The sequence below is a fragment of the Rhipicephalus microplus genome, chromosome X (genome assembly GCF_043290135.1).
Source record: "Rhipicephalus microplus isolate Deutch F79 chromosome X, USDA_Rmic, whole genome shotgun sequence".
Taxonomy (NCBI): domain Eukaryota; kingdom Metazoa; phylum Arthropoda; class Arachnida; order Ixodida; family Ixodidae; genus Rhipicephalus; species Rhipicephalus microplus.
This window is the reverse complement of record NC_134710.1, coordinates 141,719,149-141,737,946: the sequence shown is the minus strand read 5'-3', so window position 1 is coordinate 141,737,946 and position 18,798 is coordinate 141,719,149. Positions and strand designations below refer to the sequence as shown.

The 18,798-nt window shown below is 44.6% G+C and overlaps 1 protein-coding gene across 3 annotated transcripts in view; it reads right to left on the bottom strand.

Annotated features, from left to right (window-relative positions):
• Positions 1–18,798, bottom strand: part of l(3)76BDm (trafficking protein particle complex subunit 8 homolog l(3)76BDm) — a 223,669-nt gene that overhangs the window by 108,382 nt on the left and 96,489 nt on the right. For all 3 annotated transcript variants that reach the window (XM_075877897.1, XM_075877898.1, XM_075877899.1), the window contains exons 13-14: positions 13,821–14,006; positions 2,824–3,049 (exon numbers count right to left, since the gene is read on the bottom strand). In XM_075877897.1, coding sequence (XP_075734012.1) covers positions 2,824–3,049; positions 13,821–14,006 — 412 coding nt within the window. The remainder of the gene's footprint in view (positions 1–2,823; positions 3,050–13,820; positions 14,007–18,798) is intronic.

Genomic DNA, 18,798 nt, shown 5'->3' with positions numbered 1-18,798 from the left:
CGTGGCGTTGGGTCAAGGCTGCATCGGCTTGTTCTGCTGCTTCCATGTTGCGTCGTCAGGTCACCTTCCGTAAGTGAGGTTTCGTCGTCAGGACTTTGCCTGGTTGGCGTCGTGTTCGGAAAGCTCCGTGGCGTCGTATTCGGAGGATCTTAGGTAGTTTGTCACACAGCAACCGCACCTCCACCGGCTGCTGCCCTTAGTTTCCCGTACACAGGCTAGGAAACCGGCCCCGCGTTGGGCCAGAGTATTGCCGGTGCCGCGGTGACATGCGGCGGCTGGGCGACGGTGGATGGGAAGGACTTTGTGGTGTCCATTGCGTTCCTTCTAGATTGTCGGCAATGTCCCGTGTTCGTTCCCCTGGCTGCGGACGTGGCGCATTGACAGCGAGGCCACGCAGTCCCATCTGTCAGTACTGGCAGCGGCGGTAGGTGTGTTTGGCTTCACCGTAGTGGTAGCACAGTGGGTGGTGGTCAGGGGTGCGCCAGACGTCAGTCTTCCTTGAAGCGTAGCGCTGGTAGGCCTAGGGCGGTATGGCGTCGGCAGTGCCTGGCGGAAGAACTGCGGCGGGGCTGTGTCCTGACGAGGGCATGGAGGAGCGTTGCGGCACACTGCAGTGGCGTAGCTCATTGCTTCCAGTTCAGGCTGCGGTGCTTCGGTGATTCCAAGCGTCTGCTGAAATTCTTCACGAACAATGTCAGCGATCGAATTGGCTTGAGGCTGCGTTGAAGGCAACAACTTCCGCAGTTCCTCCCGTACTATCGCTCGAATCATCTTGCACAGTTCGTCAGTACTGAAGGCATCGGCGCAATTGAATGAGGCACGGCGGTTGTTTTGCATTGTGCGCATCTGAAACACCTTTTCTATAATTGTGGCTTCGGCAAGAAATTCGCTGACAGTCTTGGGCGGGTTCCGGACAAGTCCCGCAAACAGCTCCTGCTTGACTTTGCACATGAGGAACCGGAGCCTCTTTCAATCAGTCATGTTGGAGTCGGCGTGTCGAAAGAGCCGGGTCATCTCTTCGACGAAGAGTGTTATGCTTTCATTAAGAAGTTGCAACCTTGTCTCCAGCAATGTGGCAGCTCTTTTCTTGCGGACGACGCTGGTGAACGTGCTCAGGAACGTCGTCTGAAAGAGTTCCGAGGTTCGTAGTGTGGATTCATGGTTTTCATACCACGTCTTCGCGGAGTCTTCTAAGTAGAAATAGACACGGCGTAACTTTTCCTCGGGGTCCCAGCTGTTCAAGGTGGCGACTCGGTCGTATATTTCGATCCAGCTTTCCGGGTTCTCGCCTGACGATCCATGGAACGTTGGGGGTTCCTTAGGCTGCTGGAGAACGACTGGGGCAGGCTGCACGGGGGCGGTCATGGTTGCTGCAGTTGATGTTGGGGTCCGGGGCTGCCTGACTGCTTCAGGAAAAGGCCTGTACTCTGGTTGTAGTCCCCTCCGCCTGCGGCTTGTTCGCTGTTCAGGGTTGGCGTCCGTGTCTTCTTTGCCGCTCAAGCTGGGCTCGCGGCTCGAAGGGGGCGTCCGGAACTTCAAAGAAGCAGCACTTCCACCAGATGTCATACGGTCGTAACGTCGACAAAGAAACAGACAGTAGGATGAAGGTTAAACTGTTTATTTGGGCGAACTTGTGCCCGGTAAACGGAAAGTCAAATCACAGTGGCAGACCTGCACTGATAGCGGCGAACGGATCATCAGCTGTCGATCAACTGACAAGCGGCAAAGCGCGTCGGCATTTATACACTTGCCGTCGAATGTTCTAGCGTTATCGCTAGCGATGACGTAGGCTCCATAATAATCTGTATAGTTCGCAGAGTGGGAGTGATCTTATAGAAATGACCTGCTACAGTCCTGAAGCTTCTCGAAGACTGCAGGCGCGGTTTGCACTGAGAATTACGTAGTGTATTGGGGCGATAACAAAACTTGAGAAAAATAACGTGGCAATATTTACAAGCCAGCCTTATCCTTACCTCTCATTTGCCTTATCATTTGTGCGCCCTTGACGCACATTAAATGCATAAAAACAGTAGGTAGGGCAAAAGATAACTGAGGTTGGCTTCTCAATGTCCTTTGTATTTGTTTATGAAGTACACTAAATGGACCCTCCCACACTTTTCCAAGTAATTGTCTAAAGGCTTCATTAAAGGAGCTTATTGCTTCACAAATCGACTGCTGCGACACGCTTTAGAATTCGTCATGTACAAGTAGGGTTGAAGGGGTTTGTCGAATGCTTTAAGCCCTTTATCTCTCCTTTAATAGCAGCGAGCGCACCACAAGCTATGCACAGACGAGAATGACAAGAAGGCGAAATGCATCTCTTCCTCAGTGCACGTCTCGACTTTGAGCACTTCTTTTCATATTGTATTCGAATGCACGGCTTACTTTCAACGTGACTGCACGTACGTGCACAGGCACGTGGTGGCATTCCGTGGCAGCCACGGTAACTATGCAGCTTCCGATGCTCAAATAAGTCAAAGGCCCTGAACACTGCCTGTATGGCACAATAATTTGGGTATATGGCATCATCTGTTGAGAATAAGGGGCGATTTCTAGCTGACTTTGAGAAAATTGGAAAGTCCAGGCTACGTGATGCGCTATAACATTTTGCTTGTGTGTTGTTCTCAGGAGCCTCGACTACTGATCAGTAGTGTTTTTTAATTATGCTGAAACTGTTGCAGGGCCCCTTTAAGGAAACAGAAATGAGAAGTAAACCAAACAATAAAGATAAGGTTGACTTGTGAATACAAGCCCATGTTTCAGGAACACTATTATATGCCCATTAACTGCAAGCTTTAAAGACTCAAGGCTCTGAGCACATACCTAGGACAACTGCCAGGGGCCGCACACTATTGTCTGTGCTGGAGTTTAGACAGTTGAGCTGTGGCCGGAAGGTCAGGGGTAGGATGCCCCCATGAGCTGCCCGGGCAGCCATTTCTTCGAGCCACGGCTCACCTGGCGGGGACCCTTTTGCCCCCAGCAGCACACTTGTGGCACCTTCAGACACCCGTGGAACTGGCAGCTCCACTCGCTCAGGGCCAGCTTGTGTCTGCAAAATGAGTACAGTGAGTAAAATGCTTGCATAATGAAGCACGTGGGACTGTGACAATTATTCATTAAACACGTCACTGCAGTATATACACACATCATGCACTTTTATGGCTCCATAAAACAGATAAGCATACTCGAAAAAAAAAAAGTTTATTCATAGCAGATTCAAATGACACTTGGCTAAAAAAAAAAGTCTAGAACTTTCTTCTGCACAGTACTACGACTTCATGCAATATCACCACCAACTGGACACTATTGAGATTCACAATGGGCTGTGGTATGAGGTCGAGGAGTGAAGAGGGATACATACATTCCACACTAAACCACAACACCATGCCACAGAACAGAAAGCATTTTGCCAGCTTTATTCCTTCATTTTTATTTGCCCTTTCTATTTTTAAAGTTCCTAAAAGTTAAAGGGGGTTGACTTTGTAGCCACGTTGCGCCCTTTCTCTTGGCAGTTGCACAGTGCGTGTGTATGGCTAAACATATTCATTGTAAAACAATGAATGGTGGGAGATTTTTATGAATTGCTTTTTTAAGATAGGCCGCCACCTCTGACAGTAAAATTTACAGTCGTAGTCTAAAAAATATAATTCTACTTTTGGCTTGTAGGGCTTAGGTTCTTTGTAAATTTAACATGATGAAATTGCTAAAAATGTAAAAAATTATATTTCTAAAAATCAAAATATGCATGTTGTGTCAACAGCTATAACTACAAAATCGTACGTGTGGTTCAAGCACAACTTGACAGGTACATGAAGAGGACATCATAATCATAACAATTGTTGGGATTGAACATCCCAAAACCACCATACAATTATGACAAACGCCTAGTGCAGGGCTCCGGAAATTTTGACCACCTGGAGTTTTTTAACGTCCACCTAAACTTAAGCTAAGCACACAAGCCTCGAGCATTTGCACCTCCATAGAAAATGGGGCAGCTGTGGCAGAGATTCAATCCTGCGACCAGCGGGTCAGCAGCGGAGGGCCTTAGAGACACTAGACAACCATCGCGGGTCATAAATAGGAGATTATCCAGTGCACTTAAGCCCCAATATCACCACATCTTTAAGCTGAAGCATATTTTTATAAAAATAATAATAAAGTTCATTTTTGGTAGATTTGCTTTGCATACAATTGCCTATAGTACAAAAAGTTACAACTCAATTTCAATCATTCTGCTTGAATGCACAGTTAGGGTCAAACCTCATAAGCGCGAAAATGCACGCGACAGCGACGAGCGACGCTATGAGCGACGAAACAGGGCAACGCGTTTTCGCGCGATCGCTTGGTTCTCCAGATTTGGAAACCATCGCTCATCGCCCGGAAGTGCTGGGCTCAAGCAGCCAATAGCGAAATACCGGAAAAGACAAAGACTGCATAGGTGCACATGACCCTGCCCGAGTCACGTATGCGCAACAAGAAATAACGCAATGTTTATTACGCATGTGCATATAAAAAATGCTGCAAGGTAATAATAAACAATTTCCGTTTCATTACACAACAATATATCTTATTTTTAAATTGCATGCCTCTCACTACGCGGTTTTCTTGGTGCGAGTAGACGGCCTCATGCCAGCAACAGTGGAATTCGCTCGCCGAAGCCGTCGCGTGAATGAGGTTTGCCTGCGCTAGCGACTGATCGCGCGAAACCGATCTACGTCGCGTCGCTTGTCGCTGTCGCGTGCATTTTCGCGCTTATGAGGTTTGGCCTTTATGTATGTAAAGAAATCATATGGAAGGTTTTCTGTGAAAATATTTATTAGAAGAAAAGTTGTCACTGTTTCAATAAAACTTGCAGCTCGGCGAGTTGGTTCATACATCCAAAGTCAACCGGTGTGCACAAATAAAGATAAGGACACAGAAATACTGGGTCAGGAACAGGCACTAACTTTCAAATGACTTATTTTTCATCACCTTTCAAATTCAAATCTTCAAATCTGAAGGGGGTCACTGCCAATCGGATGTTGACTGTATATTCGTCTTCAGTAAGTTTGAATTGTCACGAAACAGACATAGTCATGTGGTCATATGGTCAAGACTAAACAGCTTACAAGAGAACACCTCTTGCAGATATATAAAAGGCCTCCATCAGTCCGTGGGGTACGGTATCATCACTCCTACACAAAATCAATCTCTCTGAAAATTGGTGAGCACATGCAAGCTTGGCAATGTGCAAACAATTGTGCATTCACGTCATTTCTAAGTGAAAGCTGCCTTTGCACGGTCGTTCACGCAGCGCCCCGTTTGGCTTACGTAAGCTTTTCCACAAGACAACGGTATTTCATAGACGATGTCAGTCGCATATTTTGCATACATACCTGAAACTACCTGAAAGCCGCGGCTGCCGGCGTGTACACAAGTACTGTCAGTGCACTCGTCTATGGTCGCTGCTCAAGATTGCTGCTCCGGTCACCTTACCAGTGATTCCAACAATGCTCACTATATGGTACGCTGCCTCCCAAGGCATTGTTTTTCAATGGCCCGTGCACTCGCCTCCTCGCAACTACATCCACTTCGTTCTCGTCGTTTCGTAGGCATGGCAGCAAGTCATAAGTTCACACGATAAGTGTTACACACGGGTACTGATATCCTTCCAAGCTCTCTCACCTGTCTGCTCTCAACCCCGTTTAAGAGTGCCTGATAGCTCCACATCTGCGATTTATGAGCGTTAGGGATTTGACTCACGGCAGCGACCAGTATGGCATAAAGGTAGTTATTGTGCCAATCGATGTGGCCAACACTGTGCACTGCTGGCGGCAAAATGTGCCTGGAAATGTTGCCTTCGATGTACATATTATGCGCCAGCTCATTAACAAGCCTTCCTACAGAAATAATCTCGCCAAGAAACGCCCCTTGCACCTCCGAAAAAGCTCCTATAGCATCATTCACTTAGCGGATATTGCGATGATTTTTTTTAAGTTGTGGGAAATGTGGTGCATATAAAGCATCACCTCTGGACGTCACCTGCGATGTGGGCCACGGTCCATGCTGAAACAGGCTGCTTTAGCATCACGCAGAAGAACCTCTGTGATCGCCGTCACTGCCATGCCAGGATAACCGGCAGCAAATAAACGCTGAACCTGACCATTAAAGCTATCTTACATTGCATGTGGGCATGATTTCGTGAGAGCAAAATGTAAACAGTTTGGCAATACCCCTCTTGACAAGCTTAGACGATGCAGGATCGTAAAGAAATGGGGCCTTCTGCGCACATAGACCACAACGCACACATAGATGATGAGCTAGAACGAGATGTAGATCTAAAAACTGCAGCGAGTTATCAGAGCAAAATTAATAGGTGAAGGTCAAGCCATTTCTATACTGTTCAAAAATGTTAAGAATAGCATTAACGAAGTTGCTCAAAGTATAAAATGGGGCCTCATTAAAAGAATTAAAAAATCGCCCACATACCTAAAAACTTTCAGAACACATCTTTCATCAAGAGTACTATCTAAAAACCAATCAATGTCCGCTAGCGAAATGTTGCACAAAACAGACGGAATACACAATCCAATACTAATTCCTTGTTGCTGCAGATAAAACTCATTTTGAAATGGAACACTGATTTTATATGCAATTAAAATCTTTGGTATCAGATTTCTCGGACTTCCTGTCCAAATTTCAGGTCCTAAAATACATTAACTGAGCCCTCACCTCTGCCATATATATCATTCCCATGTTGGAACCAGTGTTTTTTTTTTTTTTTTCAGCCAATTCATTTGCATCTGCAGCAATGCCTGAAAGACAGCTCTGCCGCAATTCAGAAGTGTAATGGGGTGAAGCATATTGAAAATCTGAAGGGGCCACTGCTAATTTGATGTTGACTAAATATTCGTTTTCAGGAAGTTCGAATAGTTTGAACAATAGAAGCACAGGGTGAATCGAATAGCAAACACTATTTGAAAAATATTGAAAAATTCGATTATTTGCACACTCTTGTTTAAAGATTTAGATTGACTATTCATGCAATAAAAAAACATTCAAAATGTCTACATTTACCAGTTTTTAGCTTGGGCCCTTCTTCAAAGTGACTCATATGTCTTTTGAGCAAGCTGAAGCAGGCTTTTTCTTTCTCATTAATTTAGCATCTCCAGCTGAATCTCATCCATGTGCTTTTTAGAGGGTCAACGTTTTGTATATTGATTTCCTAATTTGTGTTGATGCTTCCTTGTCATCCTCTACACTGTGATAGGGGCTGCTGACAGGGGCTACACCTATAGGGGCTGCTGTGAAAGCTGCGGCGCATGCACAATGTTGAGAATCATACAGCAGACAGCAGCTCCACATTGCTTTGAGAGCTATGGTGACAAAAGTGCCCGTGGTCGCCGCATTGGTTCTTCGAGCAAAATTTTAAGATATCGTAGGGAGACATTCATCAGCAATCCCACTACGAATAAATAAGAAAACCTGCATCAAAGCAGCCATGTTTTCCCCGTTAGTGATCGCCTTGCTGCCCGTCGTCAGTACTGACAGCAAATGTGTGCATCAGGTGTGTGCAGTGCAAGATGCTTGCTTCATAACTGTCGCGGTAAGCTGTCATTTTTTTCTACTTAGAATATTATTGGTGTGTGCACACTATCTGCGTACTTGTAAAATACTCTGAGCATTTAGAAATATTGATGGATTCACGGCCATTCACCATAGAAATTTTGGTGAGTGGCCGTCGGCATGCTCATTTCTTGTGCCTTCGTGTCACGCCATTTTCAGCTATTGACTCCCGCGAATTATTTTGCTTGAAATTGTTGCGACATCATCCTATCTCATCATGATCATGGTCTTTACCACACCGCTCGCGCAGCTATGCCAAGAGCTTGAGGTGCGGGCAAGAAAGAAAACGCACTACTATTTCAGCCAGAGAAGACACCGCAGTCCCGTTTCGTCTTTCGCTTCACCTTGTAAAGTGGCGATCCCTTCGGCCACGGTCACTTCGACCAGCATGATGTCTCTCTCATTCACTACAACCTCTAGTGTTATGTTCTTTTTCAGAATGCGCATTTGTCACTATAGCATTGGCGAAGCTTCGTTTTTCACCTTGTAGTTCTGGTACTCTTCAATCTACATAATTTCTTCCTAACATGCAGATTGTTTACCAATCTAACATGCAGATTGTTTACCAATCCAAGAAAAATACTGCTGGATAAACCACTCGGAAAGATGGGATTCAGTAAATCACTTTCAGCGTTCTTTCCGTTGGGGCATCACTAGCGTTTAGCCAATGAAGCACTTGCAATGACGAATGCGATTTACTGCACGAGACGAAACAAATTGAATGCTTAGGTTGTCTAAATCAAGCTTCAACAGTGTTAGTGTTTTTTTTTGGGGGGGTATCAAGCCAATTACTTGTTTCGAAAACAATCTACTGCTAAGCATTTTGAGATTATCAACGAATTTCTTAATATAACAAGGCCCCCGCACTTTCATGGTCGATCTCCCGTGGTGGGTTGCGGCAGTTTAATAAGGGTCAACCAACCCATGAAAGTGTCAGTTTCATCCTACTGCATTCGCATAGTGCTGCTAGGTGGCTAATTGTGTTTACGGTAATATGCTACGTAACAACATTCACTGATGGTCCCTAACTAATGGTTCTATCAACCCAGCAAAACACTAATTGACCTCACTATGCATTCCAAAGGGTAGAGCGAGTTAATAATTATTAAGGTCCATTAAAGCATTCCATTAGACATAAGGTGAATTAAAATACCTTGCATAACTTTCTTTTCTCACCTGCTCTATGGCAGAAGGAAGATCACGAAATGTCATTGCACCTGCAGAGGTGCTGCCTGAGACCACTTCAAGCATGCAGCGGCAGAACGAGATACGGCAAAGGAAGCGAGAACCAAACACCTTTCACAACTCACAAGTGTAATCCATTTATTTCGCAGCCCAATAAAGCAGGAACGAGTCGAGAAACTATCAAGCATTGTTCCCGCAGGACACGACGTGTACCCTTGGGTACAATCGAATACGCAGCAGTTCATGATTCCGATAAACCACGTGCTAGCGGACATTGGAAGAGCGTTTGGTTCTGCTCGAGCTCTCAACGGCAGTCTGCTCCGACATCCGCGAGGCAGCGCGCCACTCATCGTGCACGGAGCGTATACTTAACGATAATATTTCATGAACAGTGCTACAACTTTCTCTTAGGAGGGCCAGAATTAAATCCAAAAGATCGAAATGGCACATGAAAAAGGCATAGACAACTAAACACAAATGTGAGCAAGTTAAATAAACAGTAGAGTGCCAAAGCACCCGCAGCGCCTTAGTGGAAATCTTTAAGCAAGTCGAAAACATCATGTCTCACAATCTTTAGAATGTATGGAACTACTTAGCATTATGTAATATGTATACGAGACATCTATGACAAGATGATGGGTGCGGTAGAATCAGAAACCTTTAGTTTTGGTTTAGGATACATCTAGAAGTAGTTCACAAAACTAATTTTTGAATGCCTCATGATAGCAACTTCTAGGCATACCAGGTTAATGCCTGCAACTGCTGCAAGGTGTTCCTCCGTAGAAAAAAGCCGGCTGCTCGAGCGCTCTGCTCAGACATAGATGTGGCTGTACATTATCAAGAGCACATTTGAAGCAGTATAGCAGAGGAATGGAGAACCACAAAGTGTAGTATGAGAGGTACAGTACAGTCTTGATGACAAGATCATCGTGGATATGAATTGCATAATATAGTAGAATCTCGATGATACGATTACAGTTGATGCGAATTTCGAGATGATACGAATTTTAAGATTCCTTTGGATAGACTACATTATCCAAAATACACCGTGATTCGGTGTTATAGAACCGAGATCGCCAGTCACTGCGGATGATGCGAACGCGCGATTGACCGCTGCACGTGAATGGCGCAACTTGGATTGTCTGTGGCGGGAAGGCCCATTCACACCATGCCTCGAAGAGAGTGAACGCGGCAAAACTCACGGGAATTTCCCCCGCATTGCCACCTAAGTGACCAGAAAACCACGCTGCGAGACTGACACAAAAAAATCTGCCTGAGACACATTTTTTCGCCACGCGATAGCAGATCGCCCATTTGCTTCATGGCATGGGCTACACCGGCTGCACTAGGTCTCAAACCACGTGATGTGAACAACGAGCCGCAAATTCAACATAGCGGCAAAGGCGTCGGCGGTGGTTCGCGTCAGCGCAATCGCGAACTACCAACGCAGCACAACAAAGCTCATGAATTTTACAAGTACGCGTTCATCGAGAGCCTGGTTTGAATTATGATCGCTGCGAACACCCGAAGTCAAAGAAGGTGAAGCAGCAGCGAGTCGGCATGCCCTAACGTGCCTTGCTCACTTTTGTACTGCCGGCTGAATCTGTCGCCGCCGCTGCCGGTGCGTCTGCTCTTGTCGTTTCTACTGGTGTATCTCCCAAAGCAATGTTTTTATTGGTATAAACTGTTTCTTTGGAGTGCTTTGTATGCATAACTAGAACTCGGTACGAATTTTATTGCTCAGGAAATGGGCAAAATGGAATGAATTCTCAAGCAATTAAGGCAGCAGCGGTAGGCAGAACGAATGTGAGCAATTTTCGGTGGGCGCAGACATGGTTTCGTGGATGTTCTGGCATTTTCGCTTGAATTCTGGCGTATAACTGATTTTTTTTTCTGAGTCGACTTCGCGGCGCATTTTTCCAGCCGCTTAAGCCGAAAGCGAGTGATTTTCCAATAAGTTTTGCCGCTTTCCCTCCCTTTGATGACAAGTGTGAACGTGCTTTAAGCACCAGCAGCATGAATGAGGAAACCGCGGCCATTTATTGAGAGGCGGTGAAAGCAGAAAAGGTAGAAAGATCATGGACTTCTTTTAGCAAGTAGTAGTTGACCCCAATAAAGTTCCTGTTCATCTTTATAATCAGCTTTAACTGGTTTTTGGTTCACACAAATTTGGGATGATACAAATACTTTGCCTGCTCCCTTTAAATTCGTATCATTGAGATCTACTATACAAAGTTTAGAAACATCCCAGACAGACTACCGTATAAACCGGAATATAAGTCGAGATATTTTCAATAAAACAACGAGCTAAAGTCGCCCCTCGTCTTACATAGCGGTGTCTAGCCGACAGTGCACCACTGTCTGGGAACATGTGGTTTGCATGTGCATGAGAAGCTGGACACGGCCATGTTCGCATTCAAATCCAATAGCAGGTTGTTTTTTTTCTTCTCTCTTGCCTGTTTTTTTTTGTGTTCATGATTTTCCTCTGATCTGTTCTAAGTTCTCGCTCCGCTTGACATTGTGTTTCATTTTTAGCGGTCTTTTTTTTTGTTCACTGAATATGAGTAGCGGTATGAGAAGGCAGTACTCAGCTGCGTTTAAACTAGAGGTTGTTGAGTTCGCAGAAGCGAATGGGAATATGGCTGCTCAGCACCGCTTTGGTGTATCAGAAAAAAGCGTGCACTATTGGAGAGTGCAGAAAAGGAAGCTGCAGATGTGCAATCCTCGAAAAATGTCATTTTGTGGGCGAAGTGCGGTTGATCTGCAGCTGGAGAATACGCTAGAAAACTGTGTGGGAAGTTCATACGTGCTCGCTGCCAGTAACCGTGGATACCATATGCAAAAAAGATGTGAAACTTGCTCGAGAAACAGGGCTCATTAGAGAAGAGTTTCGTGCACCAAACTCTTGGGTGCATCGATTCATGAGACGCAAAGGATTTTTTTCCGGTGGCGCATATCCATCTGTCAGAAGTTTCCAGACGAGTTCGAGGACAAGCTTATAAACTTTCAAGGCTTCCTGAACTGGCTTCGGGAGCAGAACAACTACATGATGGGGCAGATTGACAATGCCGATGAGACTCCCGTGTGGTTTGACATGCCTTCATCGACCATGATCATGCAGCGTGGCGTGGCATATGAAGATGTTGTCCACTGGCAACGAGCACTCGCGCTTCACCGTCATGCTGGCATGCATGGCAAATGGTAGAAAGCTTCCGCCCTTCATCATTTTCAAACGTAAGACAATGCCAAAGGAAGTGTTCCCACCCGGTATTGTCACTCGCGTCAACAAAAAGGGATACATGGACGAGGTCATGATGCTTGAATGGATACGAGTAGTCTGGAACCATCAGCCAGGTGCACTGCTGCGTTTTTGCAACATGCTGGTGTTAGATGCGTTTTGTGGTCACTTAACCGACACTGTGAAGCACGCACTGGGCGATGAAAAAACGGACCTCCCCGTGATACCAGGTGGTATGACGTCTACCCTCCAACTGTTTGACGTACTAAACAAGCCGTTCAAGGACCGAGTGTGGCTGGAGCACCAAAAGTGAATGTTTGGTGACAACCCAAAGACACGACGGGCCGCCTACAGAGGCCTCCGCCTGCGACTGTTTGTGGCTAGGTGCTTTCCGCCTGGGGTTCTTTGCCAGATTCCATGGTGGAAAATGCTTTTAAGAAATGTTCCATTAGCAACTCGCTGTATGGCATGGAAGACAACACACTGCGGGAGGCGGCCAGCGACAAACTCTCGTCTTCAGAAGGCAGTCGTGCTTCGTCTGACGAATAGGAACAATTACGATGGTGGTTGAGGGGACCTCCGACGATCGGGGTGCAGTGCGCTGAATTCGCAAATAAATGTCGTTCGGCAATTTTGGGTTGTTTTCCTTTTTTTTTTTGGTAACCTGAACTTGGGGGGGTCGGCCTATATTCCCACTCGACCTATAGTCCGGTTTATACGGTATATCACATAGAGTACACTACAATACAGGTTGATACAAAGTGTTTCTGAGTAAGTTGTAGATGATGTGAATGCATGAACCATCAGCGCAGGAAAGTGCAAAACTGCAAAACAAAGTGCAAAACTGCAAAGCAACACAGGAACACTGGGCTGTTTCGCCACTTTTGAGGTCGCATTAATTTAACATGTTTTTAGAAGGCTTATATGGGGTATTGGTTTGGTGGAACTTTGGCAGTAACATGTATCAAAGTATTATTTTCATGTTTTATAAACCATGCCTGCATTGCATAATAGACGTCTTGCCCAGCAGTCAAGGGCCGATGTTGGCTCAACAAACTATGCAGGAGATTTATTTTTTTGCTGGTAGTATTTGCTTTTTTTAGAAGAAACAATTATACTGTTTCTGCTAATGATGACATCAGACACACATTCAAAGATTATCATAACAGGACAAAGAATGCACAGGCACAAACATTGGGGCTAAGCAGAGCAGCAAGAGACCAGGCGTGAGCCCAATTCCTCCAGTCTGTGAATTAAAATGGCATCAAAGCATCGTCCAATACATAATAAATGGCTTGATTTGAAAAAGCAATAGTCTGCTTCACCGTCACTTCATTACAGACATGGCAAAGGATTACCTACATGGATTGCTAAGGATATGTTCAGTCCAGTGCAACCTAATCATCGCCTCAACTCACCCTTGAAATAACTATCTGTTCTTCTTTAGGGTACGCAGCAGAAGTGGCTTGCATTTTGCTTTTCATGCGGCATATGTGGTACACATACAGATGCACCGACTACTTTTTTTTTTCTTGGCACTCGTGCTCTATTTCCTTTCCTTGCGGGTACCCGGTAGTCAGATTGAATTGATTGATTGAATTGTCATAAGCAATAATGTGGCATGAGAAAATTTCATGAATTTTGGTGATAGCATGAGATTTCACTTCAGAGTGAAGATGAGGCTATCACGAGGCAATCATAGTTTCAAAATTTCAATTATAATTTTTTCCTTATATTAGAGTCTCATTAGTGCATAAGAAAAAGCGAAGATTTGAAAACAATATCTGCTTACCCTAAGCACAAGAAGGAACTCTCGGAGAAAGAGCAACTGTTGAGATGGGCTCTGAGCGCTTCGCTGTGCCAAGAGGCGATGAAATGCTTCCCTGGCACGAACTAATTGTTTTAGCTGTGCAGACTGCCGTCCAATAGTGAACTGCATATGACCCTCGGCAAGGCTCCAGCCACGGCCTTGATACACCTGCAGCAAAAAAAAAAAAAAAAAAAAAAAATGATGTCTCAGTGTTCTAACCTAAATGTAACCGGATATATGTCGATTACTAAACACTCAAGAAAACTCACACAGGTGCATCCACTTGCTCTGTTCTACCATACCTGGTTGGTGAAGGCAGTTTATTTAGGGCAGCACAGTGCTCTTCAACTTCCCTTATTTTCTGTTTAGAGAAGTCACGGCCAAAAGCCTAGCACCAGTGATTTTTTTTTTTACTCGCCATGGTACTTGAGCAATAGTCGGCTCAGTTGCAGTGGCAGTGAACTAAAAGGTGTCACCAAGCTATTGATAAGAGAATAGCAAAAGGGAACTACCATGCAGTGAAGCATACTGCCTGCTGTCATTACATTGTCAGAAATTGGCTTAACACACTGCTTTGAGACCACAGAAAGCTTCCCAGTACTATACATGTGTTTCACAAAGATGTGGATTGAGTTGTAAACAAGACTGGGCATTTCATGTAACCTTGGAGAAAACAAATTTGCAAACTCCCACTTTTACACTAAGGAATGTCCAGGACATGCAGAATTTTCAGATGAGCTCAAGGTAGGCATATTTTATATTTTGAATTAACAATATATCAATCCATTTTATAATCTCCTTTGGGCTCAATATATACAGGTTTGACTGTTAATATTAGTGCACAGTCTACACCCCTAAAGCTATCCTAAATATCTCAGAAAGTTGCTATGTGGTACACACATTTATTGATGCACAATGCAAACCTCGACAGCCACAGCTGCAGGTATATGCCGTCTAAACTTGGCAAATATACACAAAAATCTTTAAATTCCAGAGCATTTATTTCCATCTCTCTAACCACACAAAACTGAGTACAGTAAAAGTTTGCTGATTCAACCATCATAAATTTATAAAGTCAGGTAATTCAGACTTGTTCTCTGAGCCTGGCTAATGTATCCATTATTTTTCATCAAAAACTCTCAATAATTTGAATATATTTTGCCTCACACCCGTTAATTCAGACAATCCTCATAGCATGCCAAGCATTAAAGGTGCAAATGCGTGATGCAAATAAGCAAATCTGGTATTAGTGTCCAGCCAAATGAGGCACAGCACAGTTTACATCGCCATCATCATCAATGCAAACTGCAGGTAATGACAGGGAGGCCAAAATGCATCATGCCTTCCTGTGGCTACCCCCTATAACTATTACACTGGTGGTCACGGGCTCTCAGAAAAGTGTGGCTATGAGCCATGATTGTTGGTGACAAAGGGTTCATCCACAGCTGCAGTAGCAAACTAGGGTTGTTTTGATTGAGTGCATGCGAAATGTGTGAATGCTAGCCATGATCACTTCGATAGTAAATATTGTTTCATTACCAACAGCTGCGGGAAAAGTACAGTAAAACCTCATTTATTCAAAGTCACTGGGACCATGACAAATCTTTGCATTAGGAGGGCTTTCAAATTAACAAAACATACAAAAAGTTGGATGCAAGGAATTTGAAACTATCAAAAGTATAATCAGGGCTGGTGATTTGCTGTGCTGGCTAATTTGCGGTTCCAAGGATTATGTGGTTTTTCCATTTTTACAGTTTTTCTGCAAACAAAGGGGAATGCCGGACATCACTGCTGCATTGGAAAAAAAGAAACGTTTTTTTGATGAACTAAAATGCGTGCCTGCAGAAAATAAGACATCTTCACTGCAATACGGTAGTGATACGCGGGCAGTATGTCACTTGCTTCACGCTGCATCAACACGTCATGATGAGACCATTCGCCCATTCTTTCTAGTAAAATAAAAAACTTAGTAAAAGACAGTGTGACGAAATTCAAAATTTTTTGGGTGGCAAACATGATCACTGTAGCTTTTGAACAGAGTTTCCAAATTAGACATAGCACGCAAGAACTCCGGCAGCAGTGCAAGCACGCAAATTGGTGGAGCAACTCACACTCAGTGGTTTGGATACATCGTGGATTCTGAGAGATTGTCCTTTCTTAATTTCTTTATATTCCCAGAAAGAATGGGTAAATCATGACACGCTGACCTTGCAAAGAAGCATGTCTTGTTTTTCGCCGGCGCACATTTCAGCTGGTCACGAGACAGTTTTTTTTTTTAGCCGATCACAAGACAGTTTCAAATTTTATTTTTCATGCTGGAAGTATCGAGGCTGGGATACTTCAGCTGCCACTCAGTGGTATCACTAGAGTTCATTGTCTAGTGGCTTTCAAGGGCTGACATTTCCGTGGCTTTGCGGCGAAATCGAAATTGGGAATTGGTACACTGCACCCAAAGTTTTCTAATTAACTGGATTGGAACTGACTGCCACTTCAAATTATCCACTCAAACTTACATTGCAAGATACAGGACCGCTGAAGTAGTATTTCAAAATAACAGAGTTTGAATTAATGAGGTTTTACAGTAGTTTCCTCATGATACAGTGCTTGTAGGCTCTGTGTCCCTTTAGAACTACAAGAACGCTATCTTATCACAGGGGTGGAACAGAGTCCATGAATTTGAGAGCAGTCCTGAGAACAGGCAAAAGTATCTTTTATAGCAAGCTTGGAGCAGCCGAAAAGACCTTTTGGAGCAGGCTTGGAGCAGCCAGAAGGGCCTTTTCGTGCAAGTTTAGAGCAGTTAGAACATTCGGAGCAGATGTGGCCCCGTTACACACCACTCGTTAAGCAATACAATGCTGCATTTTTCAAACACTTACTAAATTCTGCAATAGTAAATACATCGACACATTCGACTGGTTTTTGCTGTTGCCATTATGTTTCATATAAAGCCCATATTGACAACTTAACCCTGTGCATTGCGTGATCTACCCGCACGTAAAGCGCACGAATGGGGGAAATGATGGCAGCTGAAACGAAGATCACAATCATTGCGGCTGATGAAGCAAAGATCGCGAGTCCATCTCCATCGTTATGAGGGTGCATGAGACAACATCCACCGGCTCTGGAGGCAGCGCTCCACCAGTCTTGAAAGAGCATGAAAAGAAGCGAGTGAGGGGGGTGAGGTATCGCCCTAGCAGCAACTGTGAGAGAGAGAGAGAGAGAGAGAGAAAAGACATTTATTTGGTCCAGAAGAAAGAGGATGAGATGCGTATACATCCAACTCCTGACTAGACCAGCAACTGTGAGCTTTGCTTCTATAGGCGTCGTAGTCGCGATCGTTGGTGCGCAAGCTATCTTGGCAGCCATCAGCAGGCGGCTATCTACGTGTCGCACTCTTATTGCGAGAAGACTGCGTGAAGCGCTGTTCTCTGGAGTGGTCATATCTCATACACCAGCATTTCATAGAGTTACGCAAGATTGGATCCAAGAGAGTTAGCTGCCAGCCTCACTTCGTATAACATTTCCATTCGTTGCTATCGCATTCGTTGCTTCACCCTTGCTGTGCTACTGTAATTGTTTTAGCTATGTACAGCCGCCCATTATTTAACCTGAAAACGCAAGCATCAAGTGCGGCAAAATGAACGAGAATATGCGCATGCATGAAGAATAAAAGAAGCCTCCTCATTGGGAAGATGGGAAACAAGGTGACTTTATTGCCCAGAGCACCATTGCATGAATGCGTCCCCCCCCCCCCCCCCCCATTGACGGCCGTTCCAAATCGGTCGTCACGCACTAGTCCCATCATCATCCTTCTTCTAATATTCAACAATGTGCTTGATGAGCAGTACGGTACACCTGTATTTGCTAGGCTGCTCTGGGAACTGGACATCATCCTCGCTTCTTTTTAGCACTGTTACTGCCGTCATTTTTTTTTTCTTTTCCGACCGCTGCCACTAGGTTACAAAAAAACAGCTTCACTGCAAAGCCAAAGGAATGAATGGTTTCGGAAGAAATTGTAAGGCTGGCAGCCAACTCTTCTAAATATGATATTGCGTAACTACAAAACGTTGGTGTAAGAAGATACGGCTGCTCCAGGAAAAGATGCCCTTTTCACAATCTTTTCAGGTTACGGGCACAGCATGTAGAAAAATAGAAGGATTCACAAGCCATTTGCTCTGATGCCTGTCATTATAGCGCGGACCGGTCACAGCCTTGTCGAAACCGAAACTATAACCCTATCAATGAAACCAAAAACACGACGTTTCAGCCTTGTTTTGGGGTATGGGCTATCTCAATAATGATGATGGTGAACCCTGCGCCAACTATCACTCGATACCTGTTAACCCTAAATGCAGTTTACCTGCGGGACACATGTGCACCACAAGGCGCACACGACTTTACAGGGGGTAATAGCACCCCCACGGGCTTCATGGCTGTCGGACGTTGTGGCTAAATTTTGGTTTTGATGAAGTGTGGTGCTGATAAACGAGCTTGGCACAACAGGGGCGGTTCGACGCAGAATAGTGCAGGTAGACACATTTGGTGCACAATGGCACAAATGGTGCAGCTGTTCCATTACTGTTTTATCGTGTAACTACTGATCACGGTTTCGTCTGCAGCAGATGTAATGTCTACATTTCATAATGTTCTGACTGTGCGTGTGCAAGAAATATGCGTACCCTCAGAACTTCAAAGGTGTTTTATGATTGTGTCGCTGGCGATCACAGTTTAATCCATAGTGTAAACGGCAGCTAGTATAGTTATGTTTTGACTCTAAGCATTGTGCACGCACAGTCACCAAAGTCAAAACATAGATGCTGTTGAAGATTAAGAGCAGTAAACTACCATTACTGGTCAGTTTACCAAAAAAAAAATATTGTAACATATAGCTGGTTGGTAATGGTTGTGGTAGTGGCAGTATGGAGGTTGAAAGGGGAAAGAATTCAGATCAATTAAGACA